The sequence below is a fragment of the Buteo buteo genome, chromosome 2 (assembly GCF_964188355.1).
Source record: "Buteo buteo chromosome 2, bButBut1.hap1.1, whole genome shotgun sequence".
Taxonomy (NCBI): domain Eukaryota; kingdom Metazoa; phylum Chordata; class Aves; order Accipitriformes; family Accipitridae; genus Buteo; species Buteo buteo.
In genome coordinates, this window is record NC_134172.1 from 526,799 (window position 1) to 540,841 (window position 14,043).

Sequence of the window (14,043 nt, forward strand, 5' to 3'; positions counted from 1 at the left end):
CTTTTCCGAAAGACCCTCAGCTTGAGGCGGATGGCCAGCATAGGTCTTTTAAATGATGAGAGTTTGGCAAATTTACAAGCCAACAGAAACAGGTTCTTTCTTGTGGTAGAAAGTGTCTGCACACCTTAAGCATAGTCAAGTACGCCTTAACTATGTGGTGTGCTCTGCTCTGCTAACACAGTTAGTAATTATTATTAGCACTAATAGTATATGCAGTCATGGGCATGATGGCAGTCCTGCTTCCACTGCAGGTGAGAAATCAAGGGCAGATCAAGAGGCGCTGGTTGCTCCTTTCCGCCTAAGCACAAGCTGGCTCGGACGAGGAGCGCTCCAAGCCCTGGGACCTGACAAGCCCCGGCAGGACTCCTGGGTGCCCGGCGCGCAGAGCTGCCCCCCAGGCAGAAGACCTTTCCTACCTTCTGCTGCTGTGCTGGGGCCGTCAGGCCGGGTCGTCCCTGTGCTCTTTTTCCTGCGATGCTTCTTCCTGTTTGCATGTGGTGATGGAGGTGGCTCCAGCTTCGGGCTGGCAGCACTGGAAATGTTTGGGCTGGAGCTGAGAGAATCGGCAGTACCGTTAGCTGGGAACAAAGATAAAGAAAGTAATGTACAGCAAGACAGTGACAGTCTGTTCTTTCTAGAGACAACCAAGTGTCCTGGAGACAGCCCCAATGCTCTGCCTGGCTCAAAATGCATAGACCCATGAGACAGGACAGCACCTGCACTCAGCCCCGCTGCATGGGGCAGCTCCAACACCCGCTCCAGCTCAGAGCTGGCAGGCTCCTTGGGCAGGGTCAGGCTGGACACGCTCTGCACTGGGATTCATCCGGGATGATCACACCGAGACAGCGCTGGCACCTATGTAGCCGGGACAAGTGCAGCGGCATCACTGGGGGCAGCCCGACATGCCAGCCTCTCGGCGCACGCCCCTGTGCATACTGCTCAATGGCAGTGTCCTCACAGGGCAATGCGTGCGTTTTGGGAAGGGACAGTCCCAGGAGGTGTTTTTGGCCCCCCAGGTGCAGATCCAGGTCCCGGGATCTGCAGTACTGCTGCAGAAGCATCGATCCCCCACAGCACCGCTCTGCCAGACGAGGTGACTGGGGTTGCCACACTTAGGAACCTAAGCATGATGGTCTCAATAGGCTTCCGATACGGAGCTGAAGAAGCTGCATCCCCAGCAGCAACGCACCAAATTTATCCTCAATCATACTGTTCCTTACAATTAATAGCAGAATTAGAAACAATCAGGGAGCTGCCTAATTACTGTCAATTAGAGCGCGCTAATCAAGCTCCGATCACACACACACACGCTGCCGCTGCACTCACCATTAAATGTCAAATTTCATTAGAGACCAGCAACAAAATCAAAAGCCTGACATTCAATTTCAGCAGCACACACAGCGCAGGCTTCCAATCAGCATAAAAATGCAGACTCCGGGGAAGGCAACGAGGCGCAGGAGCCCTCGCTGCACTGTTAACCCTCTCTGAAATACACTCCTGCCTCTCCAGTGTCCACCCGCCCACAGGGCACATATGGCAGCTCCGCTCCCAGCTTGCTTCTGCCCTGGGCAGCTTGCTGTCCTCTTTGCAACAAGCCAGTGTCTCCCGCTAAGTCCTAACCTCCAATTTCCATGTTTTGTGGCACCTGAAATTAAGAAAGCAATCACAGCATCTAACAAGGGCAGCACCCTCCAGCAGTGGGGACTGCTTGTGGCTTCGCAAGCCCTTCTCCCACTCCAGCCTAGCCTCTGCTCTCCCATTCCAGCCCGGCTCGGTCTCTGGGGCTTGGTCTGCCTCTGTGTGGCAACACAAACATCCAACAGTGGGGCAGAGAGGGCTACAGGCAGTGGCCAGGAGCTGCCCCATGCAGAGGTCTGGCACGCAGCTGGCGTCCTCCTCGCAAGGCTGAGAACGGATGCGGCATCAGAGCTCTTCTATCTCTGGTTTCTACTACATTTGACACACACTAGTAGGGTGTTTCTGTTGCTATTTATCCACAGGGAAATAGTTCACCCTTGACAATTAAGAGAGATAAATCTAATAGAATCAGACTTCAGTTTTATAAATATAAATTACTGATACTCTTCAACAGGACTACGCTTGGAACAGGTGTGAGGCACCTTCATCTCCCAGCCTGGATGCCACAGGGGACCTGAACTTTCTCGTCTGAGGCTACACATGGTGCATCCAGCCTACCTCTGCTGCCCACCTGCTCACCAGGATGCCCTCCGGGCCGAACCACGCACCGCCAGCATCCTGCCCCCCTCCGCTCATCCGCTCATCGTAGAGGGTTCATGCATTTCTGCAGCTCCTGCCAACGTGCTTGCAGGCTGCGGTGAGCCTGACATCTCACGCTCCGCAGAGCAGAGATCACCCACGTCCCTGCTCTTCTTACCACCTAGCAGCTAAAGACACGGAGCTGGGGGCTTCCAGGGCCCCCAGTGGGGTAGGGATGGGACTGCAATGGGGCAGGGGCAGAACGTGAAACACGCTCTCTCTACAAGATCAGGTATTGCTTGCTCTCCCTCTTTCCCCAGCAGGACAGAAGTGAGCTCCTCTGACGCACCCAAGGACTTCCAGGTCCCCATCTCACCATGGGAAGCCTTCCACAGGCAGGCGTGGGACCTCCTGGTTCCTCCCTCCGAACCAGCTGGCCTTACAGGCAGCCCCTGGGTCTCCACGGGTGGGCGCAGAGGTCCTCCCGTAAAGGACAAACAGAAAACGTGCTGGAGCGTGTTTACATGGCCTGTACAGCTCGTCCCACCCCTCTCCCATGTGCTCTCCAGGTCACAACTGGAGGAGGCAGCCCGTCCCTAGGAGCCGTGAACGCAGCCTGCACCCTCTGCACGCGCCTGCAGGTCTGCTCTGAGCAGAGAAATATTCCTCATCCTGCCCCGCCATTTAGAGCTGGAAATAACAGCGGAGAACTCAGACCCGGGCTGCACGGACACGGTGGCACAGCCAGGGTTCAGGCGCAGGTGCGAGGCACGCCTGCTTCGGCTTAGCTCAGCCCTGCAGCAGAGGGGCGGACATGCTGCTCAGCTCGGCAGGCCGTACCGCGCAGGACGCACCGCCTGTCCCCCCAAAAGCCCTCTCCCTCATGACACTGAGAACCCACGTTTTCTGCCGGCTGCTGCCTGTGCAGGTACGCAGCCCGGAGAGCCGCCAGCCTGGTGTGTGCACAGCCCAGGGCTGCTCCAGCTGATCGGGACGGGAGCCCAGGGAGCGGCTCGCCACCTCCCTGGGGCCAGGGCTTTGCTCCAGGGGCTCCACCTGCCCCAGCCCTTCCTCGACAGCCCTGAGCGGTTCTGCAGACGGGAGACGGATGCTGGGAGGTATGAAATTGCTGCTTTTCCCACCAGTGCAGCAGTGATGGTGCTGCAAGCTGTGAGCTGGGCGACGGAGTGCGAGGCTGCTCCAGGAGGCTCCCAGGACAGCCACGTTGGTTGCCCCTCGTATCCTGCGGGCCCTTCAGCACGGCCGGCCCAGTGATGTGTCTGTGGACCACTAACGCCAGGGCAGGGCAAGGCAGGATCGACCCACGGGGCTTGGGGTCCAGCACAGTGCAGCGGGACCTGAGAGCGGACGAGCAGCCTTCAGTGCTCAAGACACACAATTAGCACTGAGCTGACATCTCTCCCCTCCACATCACCGGGAGAAGAAGCAGCTTCTCAGCTCCCGTTTGCGTCAGTCTCCTGGTTACTTTGCATGAAAGAGGTAGATTGCTTCGGGTGGCTGCAAGCGCAGCAGGCTCCTCCCGTGGACAGGGAGCAGAGGCTGGCTTGGTCTCCTGTGACACTCAGGCCAGACCCAAGCCAGGCAAAATGCTCAGCATGGCCACGCCAGGCCCTTGGGCTCCTCAGAGGGACTGCTGGGAGGAAGACGAGACCTGCTTGGATGGTTCCTGGGGCAGGAGGCCATCCAGGCAGACAGCTGCTGTCCGGAAGGGCTGTGCCACAAAATTCACCTGTGCAAAGGCGAGGTGCGTGCGGACTGCAGCGCTGCCCGTCTGCTCACCTGCACCAGGGAGCGCAGACCCCGCTGCTGCGCGTACAAGGGCACGCTCGGCAGTTAGCATGGGAGGCTCTGCTGCCTGCCTGCACGACTCCAGTGGGTCAAGGCAAGGTGCTGCCCGTGGTGGGGCACCCCTCTCCCGGCCCGAGGACCGGTGCTGCAGCATCCCAGCAGATGTGCCTGAGTCCGAAGCAGTGCGCGGAGCGGCGGTTCCCCCCTCGCGCCCCGCTTCCTCCGGTGCTGGAGGAGTGGAGGCCGCCCTGCTGCACCCCGTGTCCGAGGCGAGGGGAGGGGGGGCTGCCGGCACATTAATGCTCAGAGCTGCGCCCTTCCGCTCCCGTCGCCTGCGCTGCCCCATCAGCAGTAACAGTCTGATTAATTCGCTTCCAGCAGGGAGCTGATGGGGCCAATGATGGAGCCGCTGCATCAGGCGCGCTGAAATTGATAGTTTTTCACAGTTACAAATGAGGAGCCTCCTCAGCTGCAAATGGCGCCCGCACAGTCGGACTCCGGTAATGATCATAAAGAGGCTCTCTTTAAACTGCGAAAGCCCCTGGGACCGAGCGGGGGGGCGGCTGCCGCGCTAATGAGAACTACAAGGGGCGAGCAGGCATGGAAATGGCTCCTCCACTCTTGATGTGCATTTAACTGCTTTTTTAGTGCGGCGGCAGAGCCAGGAACGAAGGAGTGATGAATGCAGCACAAAAGCATTTATTTTCCAATTCGGCAAAGTGGCTACGTTGGGAAATGTATGAATTATTTTAATTCACTCAACTGTCCTGAAACATCACAGAGAGCGAGTGAGCGTGGGGGGAGGGGGCGGGCGGCGCTCAGTGTGTGCTCCAGAGACAGGAATTACTCCTATTCGTTCAACTGCCCCAAAATCTGGGAGCTGGGGGTGCTGACGAGGAGCAGAGATGGGGGAAAGCAACGGTTATCCCTTGCACGGTGAGCTGAGAGTCGGGCAGGTGGAGGAGAGAGGTCAGAGCAGTCCTCAGAGCAGCATCCCTTGACTGGAGGGAGACTGCTTTACCGTGCCCGGCAAGAGAGCTTCTCCCCCCAGTTTGGACCCTGCCAGCTGACCCTCACGAAGGTGGACAGTCCCAACAAGGCCCCAGGGGCTGTGTCTGACACCCGTGAGCAAAGTCTGGGCTCGCAGCCACAGGGCATAGCTCAGGATTGCCCCATCACCAAAATAAGCCTCCCCACCTGCTGCAGCTGAGGGGAGCAGGGTCAGAAGTGCTACTTACAGGGGTTGGGGCAGCTGCCAGGGATAGCCACAGCCTCGTTCCACTGGTCTGCGCTGGAGACGGAGTAGGAGCGCTGGTGCATGCCGTCTGGCTTTGAGCTGAAGCCCACCAGGTTGATGCCGCTGATGGAGCGCTCTGAGTGCAGGGAGGTACTGCTGGTTGAGTGGGGAGCACCTGCAAGAGAGACGTGAGTTTAGCACGGACCAGCTGCTGCCCTGAAGCACAGTGGAAGAAGGAAAAGCTGTCCTGTACCTGATGTGACATGCCCCCGGGTGGCCCTGCCTGAGGACAGGCTCTGTCTGGCTCTCCCCTCCCAAGGGGTGCAAGTGCATCAGCCCCCAAAGGTGCTGAGAAAAGAGCACTGCTCAGCACACACCACTTCTCAGAGGGACACCCAGCTTGATGGATTTCAACCCAGCACCCTGAGATGCACAGCTAGGCATCTTGGCTCACAGCCTCCTTCTCCAGCCAGATTTTGCAGCTGGAGTTCATGGTCTGCTCATAATTTTCACTATAGCCTTTAGGTACCTGGACAAACACAAACCCACCCCATAGCCTGCATGTCCATCCTCACTCCTTAACTTCACCTCTTGTATGTCCCCAGCAAGAAACACAACCATGTTGGAGGCACTAGGAGTGAATGGAAAATCACACAGAGGATGTCAAAGGGACAAGCAGGGGAACAGACGTCTGTAAGGTGGGGATCGTGGGTGGGAACGCCTCTTCCCACTAGCTGAAAATCCCTGCGGCTGAGCCCAGGAGCTTGAACCCCCAAGAAAGGAGTGGTTTTGGGACTAGAGGCCATCACAGAAGACGAGATCACTCAGTGACTCAAAATGGGTCAAGTGTTTCTGGATTACAAGAATATACACAATTTCCAGAATAGTATACAGAGCAGTTCTGACAGGGAGCAAAAATCTTGCTGTTCAAGGATGCAGGCAATCTGTTAAGGAGGATGATGCTGCCCTAGAGAGATTACCCTACACCTGCCCACTACAAGCACTTTCCTATGCCTGCCCTTAGGGCATTCAGCTCCAGCCACCGTAGAGCAAGTGCTCTGGGAGCTCGGGGGCAAGCAAAGGGTCCCTTTCCCTGCTCTGAAGCTATGTTTCTTCCTTCCACACCCAGAGGCACAGATGCTGAGCTGGGACTCCCACACCAGCCCTTCTGTCCATGGATGAGTGCAAGGCCCGTTGAATGGCTCCAGCTGCAGTGTGCCTGGCTGACGGGATGCACAACCACAGCCTGACCTGTCTGCTTGCTCCAGCCTCGCCAGAGGTGACCACCCTGTGGCCATGCAAGGAGCCAGGCTAAGAGAAACCGAGCAACTTGTTTCACGGGACTGGGATGTAAGTGGGATCCTTTCACAGAATCAGGCTGGAGAGCAGATGGACACCTGCAGGAGCAGGTCCCCAGCTGGATCTGCTGCAGCCAGGACAGCTCACCTGACCATGTCTTTGCTGTGTCAAACCAGCCTCATTTTGCTCTCACAGCACAGCTGAGGTTGAAAGGGACCTCTGGAGGTCATCCTGTCATCCTGGTCAAGCAGGGCCACCCAGAGCCAGTTGCCCCAGACTGTATCTGGATGGTTTTTGAGTATCTCTAAGGAGGGAGACTGCACAACCTTGCTGGGCAACTATTCCAGTGCTTAGCCATCCTCCACAAAGAGCAGAGCCCTGTAAATTCCCACGTGGAGCCCTGGATTCTGTACATAAAGTTACGTTTCTGTCCCTGCTGTTTCCATGAAAACCTAAGAAATGTGATCCGAATGTCACTGGTGTTTGAGTGCTGCCTGAAGCTGCAGAGTGCCTGAAACGACAGCTCAAGAAGCCCAAATCCCCCCCTACAAAAGGTGGATCCAAGGTGTGTGCTGAACGGAGGGGTGATGTGGGCCATCAGCCCTGCATCAGGCATGCCTGCCATCCACAACCACCTTTCATTCATCGCCAGCACGGCGGGTGCCTCCCACCCTTCTCTTCCATGTGCCCACCCTGGACCAAAAATCCCCTTTCTCTGCTGCACTGTGTAGGGACTACCTGTAAGCCTTGCCTGCAGATCCTGCCTGCCCCGGCAGCGGCAATGCAGAGCTCGCATGGCCGCGGTGCCCCGCAGCCCCGCACTGCCAGGGCCCTTGCCCGTGGGGCAGGAGCAGCAGAGCCGCCGGCTCGTCTGCCTCCAGCCCGGCTGCCGCACGCTCCCCCTCCCTCCCCTTGTTCAGCGCCACAGAAACACGTGTAAAACCATGACACTGACTTTGCCTCTAATTAGCCCTTAATTTACAAGACACACTCGGAAGGGTAATTAGCTGGCGCTCCGCTCCTGACTGCCGCATCCATCTCCTCTCGCCTCCTCGTGGGAGGGAGCCTGCTGCCACTGGAGCAGGGACAACGCTGCTCTCCCGGGACTGGGAAGAGCTGGGTCCTGGGGACCGCGCTGCTGGGCTGGGACGGGATGGGATGGGACAGGACGAGCTGCCCCCAGAGCTCAGGCAGTGCCCGCCAGCCCCAAGCCAGGCTGCGCACACAGCACGTGTCTACTGCCACAGCCATAGAGGAGAGGGACGCAAACAGCAGGAGTGCAGAGTGCCTGGGAGAAGCTCCTCCAGCAAAGGGGAAAGTCCTGCAGGGCCCCAGGGAGCCCAGATTTGCCCCTTGCACCTCCACCCCAGCCATAGTGGGAGCCCAAGCCTGCAGGCACGTGCCCTTCCATCGTCTCCTCCGAAGAGCAGCGCGGGCTGCCACAGACGCCCAAGTGCCCCAGCCCCGACCAGAGCCAGGGACATGCGATTCTGCCGTGGCCAAGGCACCCTCCAAACCTGCGCCCAGCGATGGACCTCCTTGGTTTTGTGGCACCGTGCGGTGGGTGAGGCTGGGCAGCAGGAATGAGTGCTGGCAGCAGGAAAGGAATATACTGTGGTCAGACTCGCAGAGCAGCAGCCCCAGGCACCTCAAGTGCCTGCCCCGCAGCCCCGCTCGGCTTTGCCAGCGGCCGCCCTGGGAGCACACCACACTGCCAGGGCAGGCGGCCGCAGCTGCGGCGTGACCTGCGCCAGGCCTGCGGGATGCCAAGTGTGTGCAGAAGAAGACATGCTTGGGAAAGCCGCCGACACACGCTCAGAGCCCACACGCACGCCCACCCGACCCCGCACCAGCGCCCAGCATGAGCCTCCTGAATCTGATGCCTGCCTTGCCAGCAGCGTGTGCCACAAAGAAGCAGTGCCAATTTGAAAATTTCATTTTGAAATGAAACGGTGCTGCTACGACTTCCAGGAACAGCTTCTATCAGCCTCTGCAGTCTCTCCAGGAGCTCCCAGCTGCCTGGATTCACCCAGCTGCAGAGAAATGTCCTCGCAGCCCAGCCACTCGCTTGGCTCACGGACCTCTTGGCCATGCAACTCTGGCTTGTCCCAAGGATCTGCAAGGCGGTCCCAACAAGGCTAGAGCTCTAAGGAATTGCGTCCCTTTGGAAGTGACACCACCGGCAGTCGCTGGATATGTTCCCTTTAAATTAGGCAAGCAAAGTGAAAGGTGAATGCAAGGCTACATGTAAAATACTAACTGCCTCCCTGAGCCAAAGCCTCCAGGAACTGAACTCTCCCTGACCCTGCCTACAGTCCCCCAAGCAAAGCTCTCCCAATCACTATTTCCTCAAAAACCCAGAAAAAAGAGATTCATGTAGACATGTTAGTGTGAGCTCACCAGCAGGCAAGGCTTCATGATGCCTTTTGAAGTAAAGCCTAACTGATGACACGGCAGTAAATGGAAAATGACCCAAAAACAGAATGTCATTTTTCTCAGCGTGGAGTGTGGCAGCCTGGCCGCTTCAGTAAAACACCTGAATCAAAGCAAACTGGAAATTCTTCATTAAGGAATGGACACACAGGGAACTGGACAAAAATGAGTTAGCAAAAAGGGGTACTGCCAGTTGTGAAGGAGATAATTTGCAGAGTCACTTGAGGATCTTTGGACAAATCTTTGGACAAATCCAGTATTTTCAGCAGTGATTTGGCAAAATAATACAGGGGTTCTGGTGAAATTTCCTCGTAACATTAAGTTGGAAGCACTGCCAGTATTCTGGAGATGAAGATGGCATACAGGACTAGATGATTTTGAAAAGTGAGCTAACAAAACCACAACAAAATTTATTTAGTACACAATGCAAAGACGTGTACTCTGGAACTAATGGGCCTGATTCAGAAAAAACTGGGAAAGTACATACTGTTTGCCATGGGATTTGGATTGCACTGCAATGACATGAATGTTTGCACTAGGCTGGGGCTCTTAACTGGGCACACCAGAGGAGGAGGAATTCTGCAAGTATTGCCTCTTCACAGCATTACCAAACTATACCACCACTGAGGCTGGAAAGTCGAATGTGATCCCACGTGTGCAAGATGAGGTTAAGATGAATGTGATCCCTCCTGTGCAAGATGAGGTATGTCTTGCATAAGTGGGAAACACACACTTTCTGCACAAAGCTGGTATGATGCCTCACCTGGATCCTCATGCACAACCTACCACCCTGCAAAAAACTAATTCAAGGTGGAATGGGTATAGAAAACAAAGGTGACTTTCCATTTCTACTAATCCTATTAGCCCACCTGCCCACATCCTACAACCTGCAGTCCTCAACTACTGCAGACTGCCAGTAATAGCAACACGAAGTGTACGGACATGCTAAGTCACATCTTTTTTAATAGGAGTAATACAGAAATACCTACATTCTTGACAACTTCACTGAGGAAAGGACTACTTCCTTCTCTTCCGTGAACATACAATAACCTGACCAGCACTGAACAAACCAAGCTGTGACACATCAGCTCTACCTCCTACCACTAGCATCCAGCATCCACTTCTGAGGAAGCTCCCGGTGAAGCCAGATGTCTCCTTGATGCACGTCCTGGGTGCTGAGTGTCTGCAGTCTGGCCAGGACACGGAAGAGAGACTGCTTCAGTGGCACAGATGGATACACTCTGCGCACCAACAGACAAAGGACAGATACCAGTGATTATGGTCCTGGGCTAATCTCTTTGCTGTGTTTGATGCTGTCAACCCAGGAATAAAGCCGTTTCAACCTGAGAAAGGGGACAGGGTACCAAAGGCTCATCCTCCTTTGGCGAATGCACACAGCAGACTGCAACACAAAAATGTCTTCACACTCTCAGACTCCTGCCTGGTGATAACTCAAAGGAAGAGCTGTCTCTTGCTGGATTTATTCAACATTAAAATGTGATCAACAGGAGAATAGCCACATGGCAGCTAAATCCTGCTCTGCCTGTGCTTCTCCACACCAACTACCCTACTGCGGTCAGGATGGCTTGGTTGGATGTGATTATCAGAAGTAGTGCACAGCAAAGTGAGCTGGTAGCAGAAGAAACACTTTGAGAAGTTTGCAGCTCCCATGAAAACTGAAAGTGCAGACTTCTGAACCAGTCACTGCTGTCTGGAGTGAGCTTCGCTCTCGGTTCCTTCGCTGGAGCTATGTTCTGGTACAGCGTAATTACTTATGGATGAGGTCATTGTTTTTGCTTGAGCAGAAGACTGGGCATCATCCTGTGGATACAGCTTGGCCTCAGTTCTTCAGGCGTCCATCGTTTCTCAGCTGGACTATCCCAACGCGCTCTTTATCTCTGCATGAAGCCACCACGAGCACAGGCTGAGGCAGTGGTGGCAGGTGTTTTCAGAGAAGGCAGGAGGCTGGCTGGACACCTCATCTCAGCTAAGGCTGCTTGTATGTTCTTCTGCCTCCCAGAAACATGAAGGGTAGATCCCCGACCATCTGCACCCCATGACTTCCCCAAGGCCCTGCAGAGCTAAGGGCATGGACAGACAATTGCCTGCAGTTATGTTTCTGCAAGGAGCCACCGACCCCATCCCCACCTCAGCACTGCTCTCCTGGGGCAGACTGGCTGCTGCCAGCCCCTTACAACATGGAAGAAAATGGGTTCGTTCAGGGGAAAAGGGGTATGCTGAATTTTAAAGAGGCACAAGCTGGACAGCAGTTTGGGAATTCCCCCTTGTTTTATGGCCAAGGACAGCACAGGTCTTTTCTCTGAAGTGCCAGGTCTTGCTCTGGCACAGGAAGAGGGCTGCCACTGCCACGCTGTGTTGCAGCAGAGACTGCCAGCTGCATGGCGTGAGGCGGTGATGGAGGTCACCCCAGGATGGCGTGAGGACACCCTGGCATGAAGCAAACCCTATTTTCTCTGGTACTGCAGTAGGCCAATAGCACACTGCAGATTAATGCTATTCACTACCTGCCAAACCATGTCGCAGAGAGTCATCAGTTACCACTATCCATTAACCAAAACTTTAAGGTACTTGTTGCCAACTGCTTATCATTTATTCCAAATAAACATCTGAATTACTGCAAGTCACCTTAGTGTACCAACTCTCAAATACTTTGTTGGTGTCTGCAGCCAGAGCACGTCCCAAAGCCTCCCCAAAAGCTGTGCGTGTGGGGCAGCCGCAGCTGCTCTGGACCCCAACACGCTGCTCCTGGGCTGTGTGGAGCAGGCTGGATGGGTACCCACCTCCAGCTGGTGGGAAACTCCTCAGTTCCGAGAAACTAACTGGTTCTTGAGGGGAGGCAAGAGCCAATGAGCCTGGTTAAGCTGACTGCCTGCGAAATCCCTGCTGGTAAAGACATAATTCACCACTCTCCATCAATGGGCGGTCAGCTGCCATGTACACAGGAATGCAGCTGTCCTGGGAGCACCCCGCGGCTGCCTTTCCCAGAGCTGCCCCCACCCCTGGAGCAGGTCCGGAGCCAGAAGAGTCTCTGTCAGGTTGGTTTTCTGAACGAAGCACTGCATGCTGTTTTGCTGGACATAGTCCGTTCCTTCCTCTCGAACAACTCCTACCAGTAACGAGGCCAAAAACCATAGGCTAGCTCTTATCAACAAGAAGCGTACGGATGGAGACATGTTATTTGAAAGACATCAACTTCAAAGTTCTCCTTGGGAGACAGCAGCAATGCTGAGCACCTATGCAGCCCCACAAGCACGGTGGGGCATGTTCTGAGACAACAGATGTCCTTCCCAGCTCTGCCAACAGTGAATGTCTGTGCGAAATCACTGATCCAAACCGCAGGCGGCCGAGGTTTCCCAGCCCTGCTTCTTAGCAAGGCTATCAGGATCTGCCAGCTTGCACACGGTGGGAGCCATTGCCTTTCACTGGGCCTCACAGATGCTCTGACACAGGGGAATCTCCTTCCTGTCTTAGCACTGCATTTGGAGAGCACATTTTTGGACATATGCACATGGTAAATGACTATATAACACCCTAGCTCCTACCAAAGCTAATCCGTAGTGAGTACAAACCACCAGGAGAAACAGCTCTGTGTAGTCCAGACATCTTTGGGAGGACCAAAAACCCAAGCTGCCTGCAGCAGGACGGGAAGGGCTGACCGTGACACGGTTACCATTTTATACTTCTATCTCCCAACCAAAACTCAGGGACACAGGAGATAAGCCAAGGTGTCCCAAGCCAACACACCAGACTCATCTCTGGTTCAGATGGTGCCCGACTCCATGTACAGATTTAGCAGGACCCCACCAAACCGGAGAAGCCTGTGAACAGGTACTGCAGTGATGGCTGCTCCCCAAAATCCTCAGGCACCAAGAGCACGCCAACAGCCCGAAAGCACAGGCAGCTGCAGCTACTCGGTCCTTCTCCAGCCTGAGCTCTGCCCAAACCAAGCACCCACGCAGAGCCCACGGAAGCACACCTTGTCCGCTCACCGTGCAGCTCCACTGGCCAAGGAAGGGTGGCCAGAGTTGTGTGGGGAAGAGGCGAATCTGCTGGGAGAGCTAGTGACAGCACATCTGGACAAGGAGTCAGAATCAGCCAGGAGGAGCCCTCTGATTGTCTGATCTTTTCTGCACAGCATAAAATTACACCATAGGTCTTCCACTAATTTACTCCTGTCTGAACTACAACGTATCTTTTAGAAAATCTTCTAATCTTGATTAGAATATTGTCAGTGACAGAGAAATCACAGCAACTCTTGATAAGTAGTTCCAGTGGTTAATTACCCTCACTGTTGAAATTTGCACCTTATTTCTAGTCTCAATTGTCTTGCTTCTGCTACCTGTTATTGGATCTTGGTATATTTTTATCTGATAAAGAGGTCTCTATTACCAAATTTTTGTTCCTATATAGGTACTTACAGATGGTGTTGAAATAATCTCTTAACCTTTTCTCCGATAAACTAAACAAATTGAGCTCCTTGAATCTTTCACCACGAGGTACATTTGGCAAGCATTCATTGTTTTTACAGCTATTCTCTGAGCCCTTTCCAATCTATCAGTTTCATTCTCATACTGTGGACACATGAAATCCATGAACTTCAGCCCTCTAGAAGTCCTCTCCATCCCAAAACCAACAGTCACCATCAACACTTCAGAAAGACCTTGACCACATCTTCTAGAATTCCTGAATTAAATAATTCAGACTTGCTGATTCAAACATATCTAAATCTCCTACCTGCTGTTTAATATGCTTCTTAATTACAGTTGGAATATGAAGAATTCATCATTCTGTGATAAGATACATCATCTTGCCTCTTCCCAGACAGCAAACAGAAGTGTTCACTGAACACTTCTTTTTTTTTTCTTTATCGACCATTCTACTATTTCCATACAGTAATGAATGAATGCTGGTTTTAGGATTCATTAGTTCCTAATAAAATTGAAAAAAACTTTTCACCATCTTTAACTCTGCTGCTTACCTTTTCTGTATCCCCTTCTGCAACCATAGTAATGTAGGCTCCTGGAACT

At 54.1% G+C, this 14,043-nt stretch overlaps 1 protein-coding gene across 2 annotated transcripts in view; it reads right to left on the bottom strand.

Moving 5' to 3' along the window:
- The window catches only part of AGAP3 (ArfGAP with GTPase domain, ankyrin repeat and PH domain 3), a 152,370-nt gene that overhangs the window by 17,062 nt on the left and 121,265 nt on the right, over positions 1-14,043 (bottom strand). For both annotated transcript variants that reach the window (XM_075042498.1, XM_075042489.1), the window contains exons 12-13: positions 5,265-5,438; positions 417-578 (exon numbers count right to left, since the gene is read on the bottom strand). In XM_075042498.1, coding sequence (XP_074898599.1) covers positions 417-578; positions 5,265-5,438 — 336 coding nt within the window. The remainder of the gene's footprint in view (positions 1-416; positions 579-5,264; positions 5,439-14,043) is intronic.